The 21,964-nt window shown below is 42.4% G+C and overlaps 2 protein-coding genes across 5 annotated transcripts; both read left to right on the plus strand.

Annotated features, from left to right (window-relative positions):
- Nucleotides 1–378: 378 nt before the first annotated feature.
- Nucleotides 379–15,035, plus strand: LOC129169548 (transcriptional coactivator YAP1-like). 2 transcript variants are annotated; one of them, XM_054756071.1, is made up of 8 exons: nt 379–768; nt 1,043–1,290; nt 5,439–5,623; nt 8,003–8,154; nt 9,925–10,022; nt 11,546–11,661; nt 11,740–11,840; nt 13,479–15,035. In XM_054756071.1, exons 2-8 carry the CDS (start codon nt 1,087–1,089, stop codon nt 13,652–13,654), a joined length of 1,032 nt encoding a protein of 343 aa, XP_054612046.1. In that variant the 5' UTR covers nt 379–768; nt 1,043–1,086; the 3' UTR covers nt 13,655–15,035. The 2 variants fall into 2 exon arrangements, with proteins under 2 accessions (XP_054612046.1, XP_054612047.1); XM_054756072.1 differs by lacking the exon at nt 379–768 and having other exon boundaries at nt 925–1,290.
- Nucleotides 15,036–15,956: 921 nt separating this feature from the next.
- On the plus strand, nt 15,957–21,952 carry birc2 (baculoviral IAP repeat containing 2). Of its 3 annotated transcripts, XM_054755541.1 has the most exons (14): nt 15,957–16,105; nt 16,329–16,423; nt 16,870–17,535; nt 17,608–17,888; nt 18,155–18,460; nt 18,528–18,765; nt 18,833–18,932; nt 19,170–19,248; nt 19,332–19,380; nt 19,456–19,698; nt 19,811–19,909; nt 21,209–21,364; nt 21,441–21,482; nt 21,553–21,952. In XM_054755541.1, exons 3-14 carry the CDS (start codon nt 17,442–17,444, stop codon nt 21,744–21,746), a joined length of 1,881 nt encoding a protein of 626 aa, XP_054611516.1. In that variant the 5' UTR covers nt 15,957–16,105; nt 16,329–16,423; nt 16,870–17,441; the 3' UTR covers nt 21,747–21,952. The 3 variants fall into 3 exon arrangements, with proteins under 3 accessions (XP_054611516.1, XP_054611515.1, XP_054611517.1); XM_054755540.1 differs by lacking the exon at nt 15,957–16,105 and having other exon boundaries at nt 16,119–16,423; XM_054755542.1 differs by lacking the exons at nt 15,957–16,105; nt 16,329–16,423 and adding an exon at nt 16,453–16,612.
- The last annotated feature ends 12 nt before the right edge of the window (nt 21,953–21,964 follow it).

The following is a 21,964-nucleotide window of genomic DNA, read 5'->3' on the forward strand; positions in this document are numbered from 1 at the left end:
CAATAAAAATACAGTAAAAGGCCTCAAATGGCCCCCGCGCCGCACTTTGGACACCCCTGGCATAATTGGTGCAGCAAATGTGTTTGCAAAGGCTTATTTTTGTGTAATATCAAGCAGCTGCATCATGCTGAATGTCCACAGGCAGTTGGGGTGTACCCGCTGGACCAGGAAATGAAGTTTTAAACCCCTTTGACCCACTTTGGACATTTCTGCACAAGCCAGTGTCAATGTGTCGGCCAGCTGAGGTACAGTGTGCGTGTTTTCCAGCAGGGGGCGCCGTCTGCCCGTCTGCTAGGCCTAAACAGGGGCGGATGTTTTCTTAGGGCAACTTCCCAGTAAAACTGAAAATAAAGACATATCACTTCATATGAGGTTGGAGTTAAGGACGAGCTCACGGTTGCATCTTTATTCCAGTTCAGTGTCCCGTTGGGGCATATTTTTCTTTCATTTTTTGTTGCATTTAGGCCAAACAAGGCAAAACGTTGGAGCGGTGTTATACTTTATTGCAAAGTTTGCTGCGGCGGCTTTAAAGACTGCAGCCCCGCCCCTGCGCACTTTCACATGAATGTGTGAGTGGATGAGCACACGCAAAGTTTGGACTTGCGGCTGAGATTTGTCCCCAACAACAACAACAACAACAGCAAGACCAACGCCGATCCTGTCCGTGCACTTTGCTGCTTCACACGGAGTGGATTTGTTTGTTCTTTGCGGCTCGGTTGGTGTTTTTGGTGGATCTTCGAGTTTAGGAGGCAGGCAGTCTGCGTGAAGGTATGTGGGAGGCATGTAGCACTTTTCTCTTCCACCCACGCACTGACGCCACACTTTCTTGCTCAAATCACACACTCACTACTTCTTCGTTAAGTTTCTTTGAGTTCGGAGAGAAGTTCACCAAAGTATTGCTGGGGTGGGGAGACAATAAGGACGGAGGGGGGTGGGGGGTGAACGCGTAAACAATCCGATCACGTAACGTCACGAATTGTCACGCAGCTTCTTTCCACGCACATTAAAAGTCAAAGTTTTTTTGTAAATGTTCTTTTTTTAGCTTTTTCTTTAGCGTCCAAACGTCCCAAACTTTAGCGGGGCCACATGGACGCCCATCGCGGCGCTCCCCCTGCCGGCCAGCAGGTGGTGCACGTACGCGGGGACTCCCAGACGGAGCTGGAGGCCTTGTTCAGCGCCGTGATGAACCCCAGCAAGGCCGCCCAGCAGCCCGCCTCCCTTCCCATGAGGATGAGGAAGCTGCCCGACTCCTTCTTCAGGCAGCCCGACTCCAGGACACACTCCAGACAAGTACGCTCCGCCGCATGCTGACATGAAACACATTTTTCCTTGGATTTGTCATCTGTTCTCACAAATCATCCCTCCTTTATCGCGGTTAATTGGTTCCTGCGATAAGTGAATTTACGCAAAGTAGGATTTAATACGAATAAATGCAATATTTTCTTAGTTAGACCAAAGAAAACTTGTTGACTTTATAATATGGGTTTCACCATAACATGTAGACATGAAATAACACCCCTATAGTCATCTTTACATTCCTATTATACTTTGTTTACAAAAACCGAATGCGCAGGCTACGGAATCGCTGCAGGGACACGAGGCGGCCGCCGCTTTAAACATAGCAAGCCAACGCGCTAACCAACTATTTAGCCTCTATTTTTATTTATTCACTTAGGAAAGAGTTTCAAACGGAATGGGGAAGAAGGACAAAGTAAGAAGCCAAAATCTACCACTTCCACACAGATTAGGAGAACTTTTTTCACTGTGTTATGTTGGACATAGCTGACTCCATGTAATGCCTCTTCATTGTAACATTACTGACGCCTAGTGCCCACAATACTACATGTAACTACTCTTTGAATACTTTTGGACTAATAATAGTCAACCACGAAACAGCCATCATTTATTAATTTGTTAATATTTGAAAAACCGTGAGAGTGAGGGATCGATGTAAAGTGGCGAGGGGCGACTGTAAATTGAAATAATCTGTTCCAGGGTCAAACGGCGGCCACCATGAAGCCTTGACTAACCGCACGAGCAACGTTTTAAGTCACATTCTAAAAGTGTTCAAATGAAACTTAACCAGCCACACGTCCTGGCTCGAACCCACAACCACAACACAACAGCACGCAAGCTCGTCGGCCTAAAGCCAGCGCAGCTCTTGAGGTGTTGGGGACAGTCAGTCTTAATGTTGGTGATGAAGGTGGTTTTGCTCGCAGAGTTACAGCGGAAGCTTGGTTAGCGTCAGTAGCCCGTTCCAGAAGGTCCGGCTCTAACCGAAACGGACACTGACTAAAAGGGGTGTCACGAGACACCCAACTCACGAGACGATGCATGAGATTGGGTCCATGAGAAGGAGAAGAGACTTGATTTTAACATTAAGTTTAAGAAAAGTACAATGAAAAAATATGACTGGACAACCTTTTTTTTTTATATAAAACCGAGTCACAAAACAGCAGACGCATTTTGAGTTGTTTATTGTCCCACAAATTGACGCTAAACAATGTTAACACCATTTTTGGAGACCAAACCACTGTAATGATAATGTATAATAATAACAATATATAATAAAAATGCAATTTTCCTTTAATATGTCATCTTTCACTCTGAACTGGCATTTGTGACATGTATTACTGGCTCGGGTGGATACAGTATGTGTGAGTTGGAAAAGTTCGTTTTGTTGCCTTTTCTGTTGCTACCACGTTCAAATAAATTTGCCATACTGGCTCGTTGGTGTTGATGGGATGCATTGCTGCTCACTAGGCTCCACTCTTTTGCTGTGTGTATGCACACATACACACACAGACAAAGCGACTGTCTGACTGACAATAAGTCTCACTCAGTTCGCCATTGTTCTGTGGACTATACTATACTGTGGACTAAACTATAAAGCGTCTAGGTGCTGAAACAATGCACAGAGTGAATCCTCTTCCTGCCCGTTTGGGGGCGAGGGACGAGGCACGCACGTCAAAATGTATGCAAAATAATCGAGTTCATTTTCATTTGTCATGTTATTCATTTAAGTATTTTATTATCACGAGACAGTATTTTTCTGAACGAGTAATCTTGTCACGTTTTAATCTCACAAGATCTTGTGACACCCCAACGCCCCAAATAATGTAAACCCTTTTTTATCGTTATAGAATTATCGAAATACATATAAATGATGAATACAAGGGATAAATTAACCTTCATTAAAGGCGTGTTTGCTGCCAAAGACACAATGTGGCAGCGAGATCAACACATTTTATTTAGTTTTTTATTTATTTCAACTCAATAGTGTTTCACAACACAAGTCTCTGCTTTCCTTTTTGATCACGGCTGCAAAATAGCTCACAATGCAGGCAAAGAAAGTTGCAAGTGGCAGCATTTTGATAAAGAAGGCGAGAACCACTATTGAATTCAAGAAATACAGGAAGGGGGGGGTCCGTGTTTACATTGCGTCTTCGGCAACAATCACGTTTTCAGTGAAGGTAAAAGTAACCTTAAATGTTCATTTGTCCCTTTCTTTCATCATTTACATGCATTTATGCATGTAAAACTCATTTTTGCAACTTGTGGCGTGGCCGTGTTAGTTCTCAAAAATCTACCGAGTCAACCTATGATGACATCACAGACGGGCGACTTCCGCCTCCTGTTTCCACGTATTAGCAAGCTGCCAACAAGGACATTTTGTGATTTAAAGAATACACGAAGAACACCGTTGGGCACACGCAGTGTATTAATGACACAACAAGACGCACGCCGTATTGTACGCTAACCGAAAAATGTGCACAAACTGAGGCAACGTTGCCGTAAAGTCGACCGAGAAACGCGCTAACCAAGGTTACAATCTACTCCTGGTTGGAGTCACACAAGTGCAAAAAAAAACCAATCTGTGTTTATGGTGCAAAGGTGTAGGGATGCTCCGATCACGGTTTTATGCTGCCGATTCCAATACCGATCATCCAGGACTGAAATCATCCGAAACAGATACCGATCACATGTGTTAATTATACATTTTTCAATTTATTTACGATGAGTGCTATTGACCAGGAGTGCCATATAAAGGGGAAAAGTCAGGACAATTCCAAGGTCCCTTGACTGCCAGGGGGGCCAGAAAATAGTTCATTAGTAATATTAATAAAGGGGGGAGCAGCGTGATTTTTTTTTTTCATGGGAGCCAGACCTACTGTCTGCACCCCTGCTAGTGGCTCTATGATATGAAAAAAGGAACCAAAAAAATCACCTTAATTTAGACAAAACCATATTTGACATACTTTTTGAAGAGTACAAGTATCGCTCGTGAAACTTCCAGAGGATGAGACGCCTTCTTTAAGGAGACTTGGGATGTGCGAGTACATCGGTGAAGCTCCAGAGAGCAGTCGGAGAACCCTGAAAAAGGCTAGTCATCTTGTCCGATGAATTCTAGTATTTTTCGGGTTATTTGTTTCGTCTTCTGACTGTCGCGCACATACGGACGAGCGTCCACATGTCTGCGTTAGCTGCCGTTTGACCGATGATTCACACCGTGAGCCTCCAGAACTCACCATACTCCGTCATGTGTTTGTTCTTCAGATGCCGTATTAAAGCTTTTTAACGTGCTACCCCCGCAAGGTAGTTTTCGTGGCATGTGTTGGCAGTCGAGTTCCACGGGGCAGACATGATTGTTTTTGTTTTGGCACGCTTCTACGCACTGTGACGGAATGTGGGAGGAGCTCGATGCCCAAGGCACTACACTACACGTAGGGGATTGCTGCAGCCCGCAATAGTACTAGCCACAGGTGATTGCTGTTGAAAGGCATTTATGCTGATCACGTGATCGGTGGCCGATCGATCAGAGCATCCCTACCAAAGAGTCGATGTGCGCATTCGACGAACGGCGTAGTCTCCGTCTCCTTTGAAGCAGGGAAAGTCCTCACCATACACTTTGCTGCAGACGAACCGAAGATTAATTTACAAGCCAGCAAGGAGATTGACAATGGTCTACAGCCAATCAGGACGCAGTAAACAATGGCCAGTGCGGACAGAAGAGGGAAGAGATAGACACTCAACTTCCCACAATGCAATTCTTCTTAAAGGGCCAGGCTCGGCCTGTAACAGCGTTCATACGCTGCAATAAAAAAGGGAGGGAACACCGTATTCCATTTGAAACACAGTTGGAGTCTTACTGCTTACTTCACGCAACTTCCTGTCTGTATTCCTCTTCTCTTAACACCTCCATGTCGCACAGAAAAAGCATAACGCACGTCCCTTAATGCTGGCTAGACGTTTAGTGTTGCCTTTTCGGCCATGTTAATCTCTTCAGCAGCAGTATGAGCTGATAAAACGGCAAGATAATGAAGAGCTTTCAGCTAACTTTCTCTTGACCTTCAGCCCTCCTGCCATCAGAGTGTGATTCACACACGTTTGTGTCGCTGTTGTCTGGTTTGTGTAACCGCCGTGTTGTTTCCCGTCAGGCCAGTTCAGATGGAGGCGCGTGCGCTTCCCTCACGCCTCACCACGTCCGCGCCCATTCGTCGCCAGCCTCGCTCCCCGTCAACATGCCCGACGCGGCGGCCCCGCCCGTCATACCCGACGACATGCCCCTGCCCCATGGCTGGGAGATGGCCAAGACGTCCACTGGCCAGCGCTACTTTCTCAAGTAAGATCATCAAAAGGTGTCTTTCTGAGCTCTCATCACCCCACTTTGCATGGATGTTATCCAAAAATATCTCTAATATAATATAATAATCATAATAATAATAATAATAATAATAATGGAATACAATCAAATCAATCAAAAAAATCCATATACGGGCTGCCAAGTGCATTCCTAAGCACCAGGTGGGTGCTGTGGTCAATAACAGTTCATAGATACTTGGCGTTGTACATCCTTTTAGCCAATCAGAATTGTGAAGAAAGAAATTAGGGAAAAACACAATAAGATTTAAGGCACGGGTGTCCAATGGTTTTTCCAGCGAGGGCCACATAGTGAAAAATGAAAAAATGCAACTTTGCCACTTTGATATTTTGTAAAGCAACACATGTAGCTATGCTAAGAAGTTATTCATATTTCAACTTTCTTTTTAAAATAGTCTTTGTAAATATTCTTCTCATAATATTTTGACTCTCTTCCCATAATATTAGAATAAGAAAATGGAGGGATGAATGTTTCTCATAATATTATGACTTTTAAAAATAATATTTTTTCTTTAATATTTGAATTGTATGCCACTAAAATGACATTATATAATATAATGAATTTATTCTTGAGAAATTGCAACTTTTTTCTCTTCATACTTTGACTTTCTCGTAAAACTACAGCCTTTTTTGTATATTTTTAATTTTTCAACTACCGTATTTTCGCAACCATAAGGTATTTAAAGGCGCAGTCTCAGTTACGGGTGCTATTTCTGTATTTAACACATATACAAGGCGCACCGTATGATTGGGCGCAGGCGTGGTCAAACATACGAGCGCTCAAGAGTCAGTGAGGAAGCGATAGTGCTTTATTTCTTTGGGCAGATTAAGAACAGAACTCTCATCCAGTTTATCAAACCCACTGGAAATCGCGGAAGGTCATCACTCAACACAAAAGTCTCAGTCATGGTGCACAACTAAAACCACCTCATAGCAACGCAGCAGATAGACAAAAACAGACAAGACACTACCGCTATTTGTGCGGTAGAACAATAACAACTATGTTGCTCAAACATGTCTTTTTTTTTATGCTTACAATTGCTTCCATCAGTCAGGCGGAGCGCTCATCAAAGTTACACAACAACATGAACAGATTTTGAAACTCGGTGCACACATAAGGCGCCCCCCGTCCATCTTGGAGAAAATTTAAGACATTTAAGTGCAGCTTATGGTCTTGAAAATTTGGGACTTCAACGTTCTTCTTGTAAATTTTCTTCTCGTAATATTTTTACTTTATTCCCATCATATTTTGAATTTATTCCCATAATATTTTAACTTTTTCCACGTATTAATTTTCCAAAAATTACCACTTTTTTGTTTAGTTTTTCATAATATTGCCACATTACAACTCTATGCTACTAAAATTTGAAATATTATTGTTCCTCATAATATTACAAGTTTATTTTATTAAAATTGTTCCTTTTTTTTCTCTTCATATTTTGACTTTATTCTCATTAAAATTACAGCTGTTTTTTTCTGTTTATGCTTTCATTTTTTAAACTATTTCTAACTTTCATTTTGTAAATATTCTTCTCATAATATTATGACTTTATGTCCATAATATTTTTGACCTTATTTTCGCAACATTAGGACTTTTTTCCTAAAATGACAACTTTATTTATTTTTTTCTCATTAATATTACAACTTCATTTTTTTGATCTTTTAATAATTCAACTTAATTAATTTTCATCTTAACATTAGGAATTTTTCTTGTTGGATTAAAACATTTTTCTTAATATTTTCACTTAATTGTTGTAAAATTACTGCAGGTTTTTCAATTTTTGCTGCGTGTTTTTTTTTGTTTGTTTTTTTTAGTTGTCTTGTTAAATAATATTTGTAGAATGTGGCGTGGGCCAATAAAAGTAATGACCCCTCGCCGCACTTTGGACACCACTGATTTAAGGTCATGTGGAATCACAGCCTTGAATTTAAAGTCAACAAAACAATAAATCTGATTTTTACGAGAAAACAATTTTCTTGACCGGTTCAGGGACACACTGGTACCAAAAGGAAACAGCACCTTAACCCGGACCTGCACCAAAATGCAAGGTCTGCATTAATCTGCTGAGATGTTCTTGTCCAATTCTGCAAAGCCACAAACAAAACAGCAATGAAAGCAAAATCTCACTGGGAGCGGTTCTAGCAAAATGACATAAAAGGTTTATTAGGGACAGGTGTCAAGCAGCTGACTTTGTCACCGTAAAGCATGACGTGCGGCAAAGTAACACAACGTGACACGTTGTTGCACACACGACTCGTCACACAGGTCGGGCCAGTCTCGCTCCTCATCCTTCAAGTTCTTGTTCCAACTTGCTGTTGATTGCGTTTGTGCTCCTTGCAGCCACTTGGACAAGACCACCACCTGGCACGACCCCCGGCTCGCTCAGCTTCAGTCGGCCGCCGCTCAGCACCCGAGCCCCGCCCCCATCCACGCCCACTCCCTCAGCAACCCGGCGACCGCTTCCACGCCGCAAAGCATCAATCTGGATGCAGGTATTATGCAAAAAGATAAAATCATTCAAATAAACAGGTATTTTTAGTTTTTTGTTAAAATAAATGATTGTATACATCTGAAGAACGAAAGTGAAGTTCAAGACCTCCAGTTGGCCTCCTAGGATGACTGACAGGATCACGTTTTTATATAGAGTAATCCCTCGTTTATCGCTGTTGATTGGTTCCAGACCGACCGTGATAAGTGAATTTTCACGTAGTAGGATTCCTTTTTGATAAATGGAATATTTTGGTAGTGAGAGCATAGAAAATCCATTTACCACCGTCTAAATACGCTTTTTAACATTAATGGAGCCCTCTAGACATGAAATAACACCCCTATAGTTACCTTTATACTTCTATTACCCGATATAGTAGACATAATAAGAGAAAATAAGACATCGGGGGTTCATAGTTGAGTTTTATCTTGGCGTGAGTTACAGTAGCCCATCTTTTTATTAGAGATTTTTACTCGTGATTATTGTGCCTGTTGTGAGATTGTTCAAAGATGCAATAAAAGCCTGTCTTTGCCGCGATGAAGTCTGGTGCTTGTGTGTCTCACCCAACATTACAGTACCATTACGGACACCTAGTGACCAGTGTACAGTACTACATATCATCGCAACGTCTTTGAATGTGTCATATGAATGCCTTATATTTGTATTTGACTTCATTTAGCCATTTTTATGCTTGAAAATGCTTCATTTCGGAAACACCATGGTACGATTTGCTTAAATATGCATTTTTTTTTACTAATAGACCATATTTAATTATGATTTTTTATTTTTTTTTATGTGAGAGTGAATCCGGGAAATTCGAACCGCAAAATGACGAGGGACTACTGTAACTATAATCATAACCAATAATGATCTTAAAAAAAACTGCAATGCAGCCAGACCTTCATAGTGCAACCATCATAACAAACACATATTAGCTAGTTAGATTTATTTTTGCTGATATGAAACACTGCTCGTAGTAAAACAATTTGATCATTTGATCATTTTGCTAGTTTATATTTGTTTTATTTGTTGGTATATTTCTGAAGAACGCAAGGGAAGTGTAGGTTTTTCCCCAGCGAAACTATTCAAACGGCCCTGAAGACTCCCAGTTTGTGACAGGATCACATTTTTATATCCTTGTCATCAAAATCAATAATACACATATATATATATATATATATATATATATATATAATCTCATACATCCAGACCTTCATTGTGCAGCCATCAAGGCTTTATTTGTATATTTTTGCTAATAATAGTACCTATCAGAAATACTGCACAGAGTGAACTGTTTATTAACTCATTTTGCCACTGTATTTTTTTTATTATATATAAATGATTGCATACATCATACAATTTTAGGCTTTTCTCCACACGTTGAAACTATTAGCTTGGAAGACATCTTTTGAGATATGATTTCATCATCATCATACAGTATATACAGCACTTTTATATTTATGTAATTTATTTAGTGTACTTTCGCTGCTGTTCAGGTCCACTGCCTGAAGGCTGGGAGCAGGCGTCGACCGCCGAAGGAGACGTGTACTACATCGATCACATAAATAAGAGCACCACATGGGTCCACCCGCGTCTAGGTAGCACACTGTACCAATTTGTTTGGGGGGGACGGGGTCTGCACAGCTTCTTTGTCCCACACCTTCGCACGAGAAATATCGCAAAGTTGACTTGTAGCAAAGCTTTGAAGCTCACTGGACAAATATCACTGGCGTATGTCTCAACATCCCTCCTCGACTTCTTGTGTGTGTTGCAGCCCAGAAGATGAACCCGGGCCTCCTCAGCCTGGCCGTGCAACAGCGCCAGGAAAAGGAGCGACTCCAACGATGCAAGCAACAGATGCAGCCACCCCAGGTTGAATATTAGGATTGTTCTCCAACTACTACATCAGCAGTAGAGCAGGTCGTCCAGCAACTGGAAGGTTGGCGGCTCGATCCTCGCTCTCTCCACCCAGTCACTGTTGTCGTGTCCCTGAGCAAGACACTTGGCCCACCTTGCCTCCAGTGCTGCCCACACTGGTGTATGAACCTGAATGAATGTTTGGTGGTGGTCAGCGCAAATTGGCAGCCAGGCTTCCGTGAGTCTACCCCAGGGCAGCTGTAGCCACAGATGTACATTACCACCACCAATGTGTGACTGAGGAGTGAATGAATAATGGGTTCACTTCGCTGTGAAGCGCTTGGGATACCTTGAAACGAGATAGATAAAATCTAATCCATCATTATTATTATTATTATTATTATTATTATTATTATTATACAACAGGAGTGTCCGAAGTGCTGCTCGGGAGCCTTTTATTAGCCCCCTCCACATTCTAAAAATATAATTTAAGAATAAAATTTCCAAAAATAATAACAAAAGAAAAATGCAAAAATCAGCAGTAATTTTATCATAATAAAGTCAAAATATTAAGACAAAAAAGTTGTAATTTTACGAGAATAACTTTGTCATATTATTAGGGAAAAAAAATCATTTTAGTAGCATGAAGTTGAAATATTAAAGAAAAAATACTTTTAAAAAAAGTTGTAATATTATCAAAATAAATTTAACATACCGTAATTACCAAGAGAACATTTACAAGAAGAAAGTTGAAATAGTTTAATTGGAAAAAACAGCAGAAATGGGGGAAAAAAACCCAATAATTTTACAAGAATAAAGTCAAAATATTAAGACAAAAAAGTTGTAATTTTACCATACATAAATTAATAATATAACATAATATTAATTTTTAGGAAAAATAACATCATTTTAGTAGCATGGAGTTGAATTATTCAAGAAAAATTGCTTTTTTTAAAAAAAAGATTTAATACTTATGAAAACAGTCATAATTACAAGAATAAAATTTACAAAAACAATTAAATAGTTAAAAAGAAAAACGCAGTCATTTTACAACAATAAAGTCAAAATATTAAGAGGACAAAATTGTATGCTGCCAAGAATAAGTTGCAATTTTACGAGCATAAACTTGTAATATTATGAGGAAAAATGATTTTAGTAGTCATTTTAGTAGCATAAAGTTGAAATAGTAAAGATTTTTTTTTAAGTTGTAATGTTATCTGAACAAATGTGTGTGTATATGTATATACTGTATATATGTGTGTGTGTGTGTATATGTATATAGTATGTATGTATGTATTTATCCGAGCTATTCAAATGAACGAGGAACTGAAGAAATAAGGTGGTCTAATCACTTTTGCATCACTGTATGTCTAATATGTATTACTTTCTCTTATGTCTACTGTATTGGGTAATAGGAGTGTAAAGGTGACTATAGGGGTGTTATTTCATGTCTACAGGGCTCTAATAATATTAAAAACCATATTTAGAAGGTCACAAACAGGTATGCGTCTCTGTCTCTGTCTCTGTGGATGTTGTAGGACACAGGAGGAAGGAGCCAGATGGCAGGTGGCATGGACCATGACAGGAATAATGCACTTGTCCCTTCTGCAGATGTCAGGATCAGAGCGCAGACCCACGAACCGACACTCAATGGGTGCGTTCACCTTTAAACATGGCTTTGCTTTACTTGGCCTTTTCTTTTCATAATTTTTATTTTTTATTTTTTATGAAGCGCTCACTCTCGCAACGAGAGCACCGACAGCGGCCTGAGTGTCAGCAGCCTGCCGCGTACGTCCGACCACATGCTCAGCTCTGTGGACCACATGGACACTGGTACACACACACACACACACACACACACACACACACACACTATCTAATAAGATCCAATACAAATATAATACCTTTACAAAGATAACGCTGTACGCAGTACTGCCTGCGGTGGCTATTGTGTCATCAATGTAACGTTACTGACATCTAGTGACAAGTGTAGAATACTACATGCCATCACATCTTTGAATGTGTCTTCTGAATGCCTTATATTTGTATTTTACTTCATTTATCCATTTTTATGCTTGAAAATGCTTCACTTAGGGAAAAAAATACGTAATTTTTGTTTAAATATGCATATCTTTGGACTAATGGGCCATATTCAACCCCGAAACAGCAATGATTTATTAATGAATATATGTACAGGTATATACATTGTTCCCTCATTTATTGCAGGGATAGGTTCCCAAAATAGCCCGCAATAAGTGAAATATGCAAAGTAGCCAACTTAATTTTCTTACAGGTATTATAGATGTTTTAAGGCTGTAAAACCCCTCACCATAGACTTTATACACTTTTCTTAGACAGCCAATAACATTTTCTCGCATTTCTGTCCAAAAAGTTCAAACCTTCATTTGAATTTTAATGATCAACACAAGAAATTGTTAAGTCACTCACGCATATTTCACTCCTGTGATTGTGCCTTTTTGTCCTGGCGCCGTTCCGCTGGACTGTAGTTTTTTTTATTCTTGTTAAACCATATTGCTGCAGATGAACCGAAGATTCATTTTACAAGCTAGCGAGCAAGCTAGCAATGACACAGGAGACATGGTAGGACAGCTGGAAGGGGATTGATAAACAATGATCAACAGCCAATCAGGACACAGAAAACAATTAGCGGCGCAGACAGACGAGAGAGGCAAGAGATAGACACTCAACTTCCCACAATGCAGTTCTTCTTAAAGGGCCAGGCTCGGCCTCTAACGGCATTCCATACGTCCATCTTCTACCGCTTATCCGAGATCGGGTCGCGGGGGCAGCAGCCTAAGCAGGGAGGCCCAGATTTTCCTCTCCCCAGCCACTTCGTCCAGCTCCTCCTGGTGGATTCTGAGGTGTTCCCAGGCCAGTTGGGCGACATAGTCTCTCCAACGTGTCCTGGGTCTTCCCCGAGGCCTTCTCCCGGTCTGACTTGCCCTGAGCACCTCCCCAAGGAGGCGTCCGGGAGGCATCCTGACCAGATGCCCAAGCCACCTCATCTGGCTCCTCTCAATGCGAGTGCCTTTTTGACTTTGGCTGTGCGTGCGTGCGCGTGCGTGTGTCCGGGGGCGGGGGAAACAGTGACACCTGGTGGTAAAGTTGCACATTACAATGGTGAAGGTGCTTGTTTATGCACACTAATACTGGAATTGTTAGAGTTGTCTCGACACAATGTTTCACTTCCGATACGATACAATATTGCAGCCTTGAATATCGGCCGATACCGATAATGAGCCGATATCAACACGAATCGTATATACTTTTTTGTGGCATTATTCATTTTGTAGTGTGGAATGTTAGAAAAGTAGGAATCATACATACTTTTATGTAGGTTGTTAGAACAGGCGAGGAATCAACAAGATTTGAGATGCAAGCCGATTGGGACATCTCTAGTAATTGTAATAGAAATAACAATAATTATAAGACATAATCTTCTGTCTTTAGGTGATTCTGCCGAGTCGTCCTCCATGACCTTACAGGACACGATGCCTGCGATGACCGAGGGTGAGGAACTCATGCCTTGCATCCCTGAGGGGCTGAGTTCTGAGCTCCTGATGGACATGGAGACGGTCCTGTCCGGGTCACACATGGACAGGGACAGCCTGCTCACCTGGTTATAGACCCGGCTGGATCTAGACCCGCCTGCCTGGCCCGACCTTTCTTCAAGAACACTTTTATGGGACCTTTATGGATTTTTAAAGCACACAACTACAAGCTACAAGACATGTGATGGAAGGCTAACCTTCACTCCCTCCCGGAGGATTGAAATAATCAATAAGCTGCTAGAATCGCCTGCTTTTTGCAATCTAGTTTTGAAAACTTTTTCAGGACCCTTTTTTATCATCCACCACCAGATGGCGCTCCCACACCTCTGCTTCCCTTGAAACGCACATAAATAACATGCATAACATTGATAACATAATCAATACATCATATTGTTTCTCAAACACTACCATGACACCAAAAAGCTCCTGCTGGAGAAGCACATTTAAGAACAAGTTTAATGTGGTAAATGTTAACAGTGAGCCTAAAAACAGTATTAAAAGCACTAATATCGAACAAGTCGCGTCCTGCAAAAGCCAGCGTATTTAATTTTTCCAAGCGTACTCAAATTGAAGTGAAGGCGGAAAAGCTTTATTTTCATCATTTCTGCACATTTTATTAGGAACATGTCTTCATTATTGGGGTTTGCATCATACTGGGAGCTGTTTTTTATGTTTTCGTACGCTTTTGCTAAAGCAAAATGTCAGAAACAGCTCTCAGTGCACTTCTGCAAACCCCCCATCATTGTAGATGGATTTGATGGAAGCTGTGTGGTTTTAATTGTATTGTGTTATTGTTTGCTTTTATTGAACCCAAAACAAGGTTGTGTGCCCTCGTAGTGTGCAGCAATATCAAATATGAATAGATTTGAATTAGTTTTGTGCTGTCGCCGCAATGCAGTTGTACGGTTCCCGACAGTATGGTTTAGCGACGAGTAAATTTGCGTTTTAGCTCCTCACCCGCGGGTTTGCTGTTCCTCACATTTGAACGTGTGTGTTTTTAAGTGTTGTTTTGAATCACGCCGATGCATTTTCAGTGCCAAGCGATGCTGGGAAAATGAATGCTTGCTCTTTATGGTGAAGCACAAGAGACGGAGGCATTCATATCCTAATAGTCGGCTTTGCAGACAAATGAGGAGCAGTGAATGAAGACGTTGCATTGTTAGTAAAACACACTATTTGTCGAGGCTGAGGTGTTGTTTTATTAGTATTATTTTAGATGTACTGCTCACCGACGCCCCGCTGCAACACACTACCTTCTCTCTTATTTATCTTAGAATGCATGACACTCCCTATATATGGTAAATATGTGTAATAATAATAATAATAATGAGCTTTATCACACACTTTGGAGTCTATTTGTACCTTTTTATGCATGTGATTTGTATCCATTTATTTTCTCCTTACTCCCTCTGTAATCATTTTTGATGCATAATAATAAAAATAATAAATTGAACTTTTTTGTTGCTTCTGAGACACGACATGCTTGTTTAAAGTCCAGGAACGTTTGGGGGAAACATGAATCTTATAAACACCCAACAATGTATGTGTTGGGTACATATTTAACCACCAATAAATACATGTTTAGTATTTGGCAGTACAGCAATCCCTCGCCACATCACGCTTTGAATGTTGCGGCTTCGCTCTATCACGGTTTTCTCAAAATATATTCATTAATAAATCATTGCGATTGTATGGTTGCATACAGCTTATTAGCCAAAATTTTACATACTTTTGGCCTGAACTGAGCATTTTCAAGCATAAAAATGGCTTAGGGAGCTAAAATACAAATATAAGGCATTCGAAAACGTATTGAAAGACACATTGTAATGTGTAGTATTCTACACTGGCCACTAGGAGTCAGTAATGTTAACTCATGTGACACTGATGAGACGATAGCAGTGTTGCCAACTTGGCGACTTTGTGGCTAAAACAAGCGACATTCCAAACCCTCTTGGCGACATATTTTCTCAAGAGCGGCTTGCGACAAATCTGAGTTTTCAAGTATTTGTAGACTTAAAAGTGAAAGCATGTATTGTTCTGCAGTTTCTGTTCTCACTGAGCAGCAGCTGGTGCTGCTGAGAGGTCCGCCCCGCCCCAAAGCAGTCACAAGCCGTCAGTGTGTAGTCAGCCCTCACGGCACCCTGAGAGCATCGTGGAGCTCTAAAAGAATCCTACTTAGTGGAAATTCACTTATTACTGTCAGGTCCGGGACCTATTAACCCCAATAAAGGAGGGATGACTGTATTTCTAGAGACTGGCTACTGATGCTGGTTGTCACGGCACAGGTTAATTATGGACGTCTCACTTTAATTAAATTAACTCCAACTACTATGACCCCTAGTGGCTGTGCAGCAGAAAACATGTGACGTCAGTTCGATTCTCATTCATATAATGTCCAACAAGAGTAAAGAGAAATGAATCATTCTGAAAACAAATAAAAAGCATAATGACGCCATCATGTGACCCAGTGTGATTACCGTAATTGAAACCGCTGGTGGGAAAACACACAAATATACGTCGATCGTTGTAAGTATTCGCCATACTAACACTATTCAAACTACGATCACACTTATGACTTGACACAAAATAGATTTTCTGTACCGTAATACGTGTTGATACGTGTGCGCCCATGTTAGTTAAAATAGCTGTAGTTAATAGTGAGCTGATCCAGCGATAACGTGACAGGCAAATAATGTGAGTACTTGGAAATATTACCGTTCGTGTTTTATTTTCGTTTTGTCTGAAACAGGAAGTAGCGGCGGGCGCTTTCGACAGGCTACTAGCTAACGGCTAACGCTCCCAGACGGGACTTTCCACACCGCCTGACTAATTCATTTTCTCACGGTGAGTCTTTTAACATTTTTCGGGGAGTTTTGGTCCCAGTGCATTTTAATCTTGTGACTCATTTTTACCACGCAGGCGGGTCTTTGTTCTCCCCTTGTCTTTTGATAAGCTCTAAACATTAGCGTCAGCAAAGCTGTTAGCCGCTGTTCAGTCTGCCAGATGCTAACTGTGTCTCGTTTTATAGCGATTGTGAGTAAATAGTTCTTTGTTTTGATTTTTTTACGTTTATTTTTCATCAATTAATCTGGCCACAGCTATGTGCACTTGTGATAGGAAAGCACCTATCAGATTTTCAGTCGCTTCTGAGACGTAACTGTCCTCAAATGTCATTTCCTGTGTATTGTCAGGGTCAAAATGGGGCAGTTTAACCTGATATTGCTTTATCTTCCTTTTGTCAGTTTTGTTTTCTAACCTGGTATTGCTTTATCTTCCTTTTGATTTTACAGGTACTGTGAAGGCCTGAAAAGGGACTCGTGTTACTTTTCTTCTTAATTGACATTTTTCAATAGGGATCTTGTTCTTGCATCATGGAGGCCTAAACGCCCTTACAGGAGATGCCCTGAGGGATGGGAGGTGTTTGAGACGTCGTGTGTGCTTGCTAATGTGTTGTTGTTTTTAACTTAGATTTTATGTTTAATTTGGATGTGATGCAGCACGGTGACGCGGTGGTTAGCACCTCAGCCTCGCAGTCTGGAGATCCAAGTTGGAATGTCATCTCTCGCACCCTAAAAGTCAGCTGGGATAGCCTCCAGCTCACTCGTGACCCTAATGTGGGCAAATGGGATAGAAAATAGATGGATGCTGCAGTTGTACAAGATGATTAATTATGATCCAGGCTGATTTTGAATGTAGCACTTACTTACGCTGTGTCATCAACACGATGATCTTGCCCTTTCCGTTTCTGTTTTACTGTCTTCTAAACTGCTTTCTGTGTGAGTGTGTGTGTGTGTGAGAGAGAGAGTGCCGTCTCAAACATCTCCCCTCCCTGAGGGGCATCTCCTCCTCCTCCCCGAAACAAATGGAGACTCTTGTTCAACTGAAAAACAACCAGTTTCTGATGGGCCTGTGTCGTAACGGCCCCCCGCCGGACCTGCAGTACGACAACTCTTCAGGTAGTCTCCTTTATTGTCACCGTGGACTTCTGCCCACCCCCAGAATCTTTTGATATGTTCTTCCCCGCGCAGAGCTTTTCCGCATCTCCACCTTTGCTCGCTTCCCGACGTCCGGCGTGACAGAGCGCAGCCTGGCCCGAGCCGGCTGGTTCTACACGGGCGTGGGCGACCGCGTGCAGTGTTTCCGCTGCAACGTGACGGCCGAGGGCTGGCTGGCCGGCGACTGTCCCATCGAGAAACACCGGCAGCTGTCGCCTTCCTGCTCCTTCGTCCAGAGCCTCCCATCCACCGCCAACCTGCTCTCCTCCTCCCACTCCGCCTTCTCCCCCCTCCGCATCGGACCCGCCATACCAGTAAGACGGAAAGATGCTTTATTTATTGCTGTCTCGCTCTCTCTCAATCACCTCAAGGAACCAATGAAATGTTTGTTTTATTCTAGTGTTAACATGTTTTACACCACCCCATATAAACTAACAGTACTAATCATTTTTCATGTTTCCGTAGTGGTGAACCCGTATGTGCAAATTATTTAACCCAAATGATATTATTATGTTTATATGTATTTGGGTTTTTTTTTAGTTTTTTTAAATGATGTCTTATGTTGTGTTCTTGTCCCCAGCTTCCTGGTCCAGGCCCAGCTCCTCCCAACCCTGCAGGAGCAGGTCAAGGGGAGGAGCCAGCGGGTTATCTGAACATGGGTTTCTCAGCCCCGCCCCCCTCCAGCCCGCTGAGCTCGCGTGGCGTGGAGGACATGTCCCACCAGAGGCCGACGTGCCACATCCCTGCCATGCGGCGTGAGCAGGACCGCCTAGACTCCTTCCAGGGTTGGTCGCTGACCATCATCACCCCCGCCGAGCTCGCCAAGGCCGGCTTCTACTACCTGGGCTACGGCGACCACGTGGGCTGCTTCAGCTGTGGAGGACAGGTGCGTCTTTGTGGACGCGGCGTCAGCTTGCGAGGACATTTCACAATGTTCTGTTTCGTCCTGGCAGCTGAGTAACTGGGAGCCGGGCGACCGCGCCGCATCCGAGCACCAGAGGCACTACCCCAACTGCCGCTTCGTGCGAGGCGACCGTGCCGACAACGTGTCTTTGGCGGCGGCGACCCTCAACAACGTTTCCAACGCCGCCATGCAGCAGAGCGAAGAGCGGCTGCTCACCTTCGTCAACTGGCCCACTCGCATCCCCGTCAGGCCAGAACAGCTGGCCAAAGCCGGCTTCTACTACGTGGGTGAGGGCGGCAACGGTCAAAGATTGTCGAATGAGAGGATGTCTGCTCATGCTCTGTTGTCTGGAAGGTCGCAATGACGACGTCAAGTGCTTCTGCTGTGACGGAGGACTGCGGTGCTGGGAGTCTGGAGATGATCCCTGGGTGGAACATGCTAAATGGTTCCCGAGGTAATGACGGAGCACATGGTCCAGTAGGACCTTCATGAACAACCTTTGGTTGCTTTGCACACATTTTCACACGATCTGTTCCAGGGTCAAACTGTGACCACCCTAAAACCTCCATTGAAATGTTTTAGGTCACATAAAAGTGTAAAAAGAAGTTAAGTTCTCTTTGTGTACATGTTTTGTTGATTGAATTCCAAGTTGTGGTGTTGAGGACGTTGCGTGATGATGAATGTTTTGTAGGTGTGAGTATTTGCTCCAGGAGAAAGGTCAGGAGTTTGTCCACCAGATTCAGGCCCGTTTCCCTCGGCTGTTTGAGCAGGTTAGTTTGACAACAGCACAATCACTTCATGGCTTTGCTTTTCCTTAAAAAAAAAAAAGTTAAAACTTTTCTCCTCCCAAAAGCTTTTAACAAATGGTGACAGCAACTCCCGAGAGTTTGTGGACCCACCTGGTGAGTGAAATAAAAAGCTCCCATCATCTCGTCCATGTATTTAGATAATCCCACCCAAGGCTTTATTATTCCCAGTGGTGCACCTCGGCCCCGGCGACGAGCGCTCGGAGGACGCTGTCATGATGAGCACACCCGTCATCAAGTCGGCTCTGGAGATGGGCTTTGAGCGCAGCCTGGTCAAGCAGACGGTCCAGAGCAAGATCCTGACCAGCGGCGAGAACTACAGGACTGTGCAGGAGCTGGTCTCGGACCTGCTGAGCGCCGAGGACCAGAAGAGGGAGGAGGAGCGAGAGATGCTTGCTGAGGCCATGGCGTCAGGTTAAGATACACGCACACACACACACACACACACACACACACACACACACTCACAGAGGTGTAGTTTGTTGTTTGTGAATAAAACGTATTGTCTCTCTGCTTCCATCCTCAGATGGTTTCACCTTTGTGAAAAGACACCAGGTTGCTCTGGTCCAGCGTCTGAAGAGCGTTGAACCAGTGTTGGAACATCTACGAGAACAAAATGTGTTGAGTAAGTCTCACTCTTTACCATACGTGTAAACACACGCATACACACATCCCCTCTACTACTATAACGCGTTTTTTCAAAAATTAATGAATAACTGCTATTTCATGGTTGATTCCAGCCTATTATTCGTCTAAAAGCAATGTACATTTTTTTGTGTATTCTTGGCCTAAATTAAGCATTTTAAAGCATAAAAATGACCAAATGAACTAAAATACAAATGCAGTTTGAGGGATTAAAGGATGTTGATGAGCTGTAGCCTACACTGGCCACTAGGTGTCACTAGTAACACTCACCAGACTTGATGCCAACAATTATTGTTGGTTTGAATTGTCTCACAATAGACACAATATTCATCATCATCATCATCATCATAATAATACGAGGTACTGTTGTGGCCTCCCTTTAGCTAAAACTCAACTCTGAATCCCCAACCTCACTTCCTGTCCACACGTCCAGAAGACATTTTATCGAAACACACACAAGCACGAATCTTATTTAAGTCTTAAATGTCTTATTTTCCTATTATTATATTGGGTAATATTAGTGTAAATGTGACTATTGGGGTGCTATTTAATGTGTAGAGGGCTCTAATGTTAAAAAGCGTATTTAAAAGGTCAAACAGGTTTTCTATGCACTATGAAAATGCGATCTATTAATAATGGAATCCTACTTTGCGGGAATCAATTAACCGCGATAAACACTTGATTACTGTGTATATACATGTACGTACGTGTGTGTATATATGCCTCGCCACTTTGTGCTTCGAATTTCACAGCTTCACTCTATTAGGGTTTTCACAAATAAATTGTTCTATTAATAGTTTAAAAACGTATATTTAGGCGCAAATCGTATGTTTGCCTAAATAAAGCATTTTCAATTGATTTGATTTGTAGTATTCAACAGTTGTCACTAGGTGTCAGTAATATCACTGAAATGTTGACTTGATTGCTGGAACAGGCTTTTATTGCAATTTGAATGATCTCCAAACACAATAATCCCTAATAAAAACACAGGCTAATGTTGTGGCTAAGTCACTCCAAGCTAAAATTCAACTGTGGCTACTCAGCTCCCCTATCAGAACACAGTTACAGCAATACAAGCTTTATGTCTTATTGCATCCACTATGTTAGGTAATAGGAGTGTACAGGTGACTAAGTGTGTTATTTCATGTCTAGAGGGCTCTAATAATGTTAAATGTATTTAGGCTGTAAACAGGTTCTCTATGTTATAACTGTGAAAATGATGTATTTCAAGTGTCACTGCTGAAATGACTACTAATGGAGTTGAAATGTTGCCATGCAGCTGCAGAGGAGTACAGTGGTCTGCAGGCACAGACGTCAGCACAGCAGCAGACCGCCAGGCTCATCGAGCTCGTCCTCACCAAAGGCAATGCAGCAGCCGAGGTCTTCCGCAACTGGATCCAGAAGAATGATGTCCACCTGCTCAGAGACCTGATGGGTGTGTCCTGTCGTGCTGAAGTAGTACTACTTTTACACGTAACACTGCAACTGAGGTTTTGAATTTGACGTTTCAGCTCAGTCAAATGAAGCAGCATCCCCCAGTCAAGATCTGTCAGGTATGAGGACCAAGCTTGCATATGAAGGTATCGGCGCATGGCAGTGTTATCATGGTCCATGTTCTCTCAGGGCTTCCCATGGAAGAGCAGCTGCGGCGCCTGCAGGAGGAGCGCACGTGCAAGGTGTGCATGGACAAGGAAGTCAACATCGTCTTCATCCCCTGTGGACACCTGGTGGTGTGCAAGGAGTGTGCACCCTCCCTACGCAAGTGTCCCATCTGCAGGGGTCTGGTGAAGGGCACCGTCCGAACCTTCCTGTCCTAAACAGAACCACCACCGTGTTCTAACACGAGTGTTGATGAATGTAATCAATAGGACGCCTTCACGCTTTTTCATTACTAAAACCTTTGCATTTCACCGTTGTGTATGACATCGCTTTAAAGGTGTTGTGATGCTGAAAATCTCAGTCAAACCTTTATTGGTTTTGACAGCAGAAACAATAAAAGATAATCACATCAGCCTGTTAAGTGACTGAACACACC

The sequence above is a fragment of the Dunckerocampus dactyliophorus genome, chromosome 16 (assembly GCF_027744805.1).
Source record: "Dunckerocampus dactyliophorus isolate RoL2022-P2 chromosome 16, RoL_Ddac_1.1, whole genome shotgun sequence".
Classification (NCBI taxonomy): domain Eukaryota; kingdom Metazoa; phylum Chordata; class Actinopteri; order Syngnathiformes; family Syngnathidae; genus Dunckerocampus; species Dunckerocampus dactyliophorus.

Coding starts and splice junctions, on each gene's coding strand:
- LOC129169548 (XM_054756071.1), top strand. CDS start 1,087: ATGGACGCCCATCGCGGCGCTCCCCCTGCCGGCCAGCAGGTGGTGCAC. Junction 1,291..5,438: donor CCAGGACACACTCCAGACAA/GTACGCTCCGCC, acceptor GTTTCCCGTCAG/GCCAGTTCAGATGGAGGCGC. Junction 8,155..9,924: donor AAGCATCAATCTGGATGCAG/GTATTATGCAAA, acceptor TGTGTGTTGCAG/CCCAGAAGATGAACCCGGGC.
- birc2 (XM_054755541.1), top strand. CDS start 17,442: ATGGAGACTCTTGTTCAACTGAAAAACAACCAGTTTCTGATGGGCCTG. Junction 18,933..19,169: donor CATGCTAAATGGTTCCCGAG/GTAATGACGGAG, acceptor AATGTTTTGTAG/GTGTGAGTATTTGCTCCAGG. Junction 19,249..19,331: donor TCCCTCGGCTGTTTGAGCAG/GTTAGTTTGACA, acceptor TCCTCCCAAAAG/CTTTTAACAAATGGTGACAG.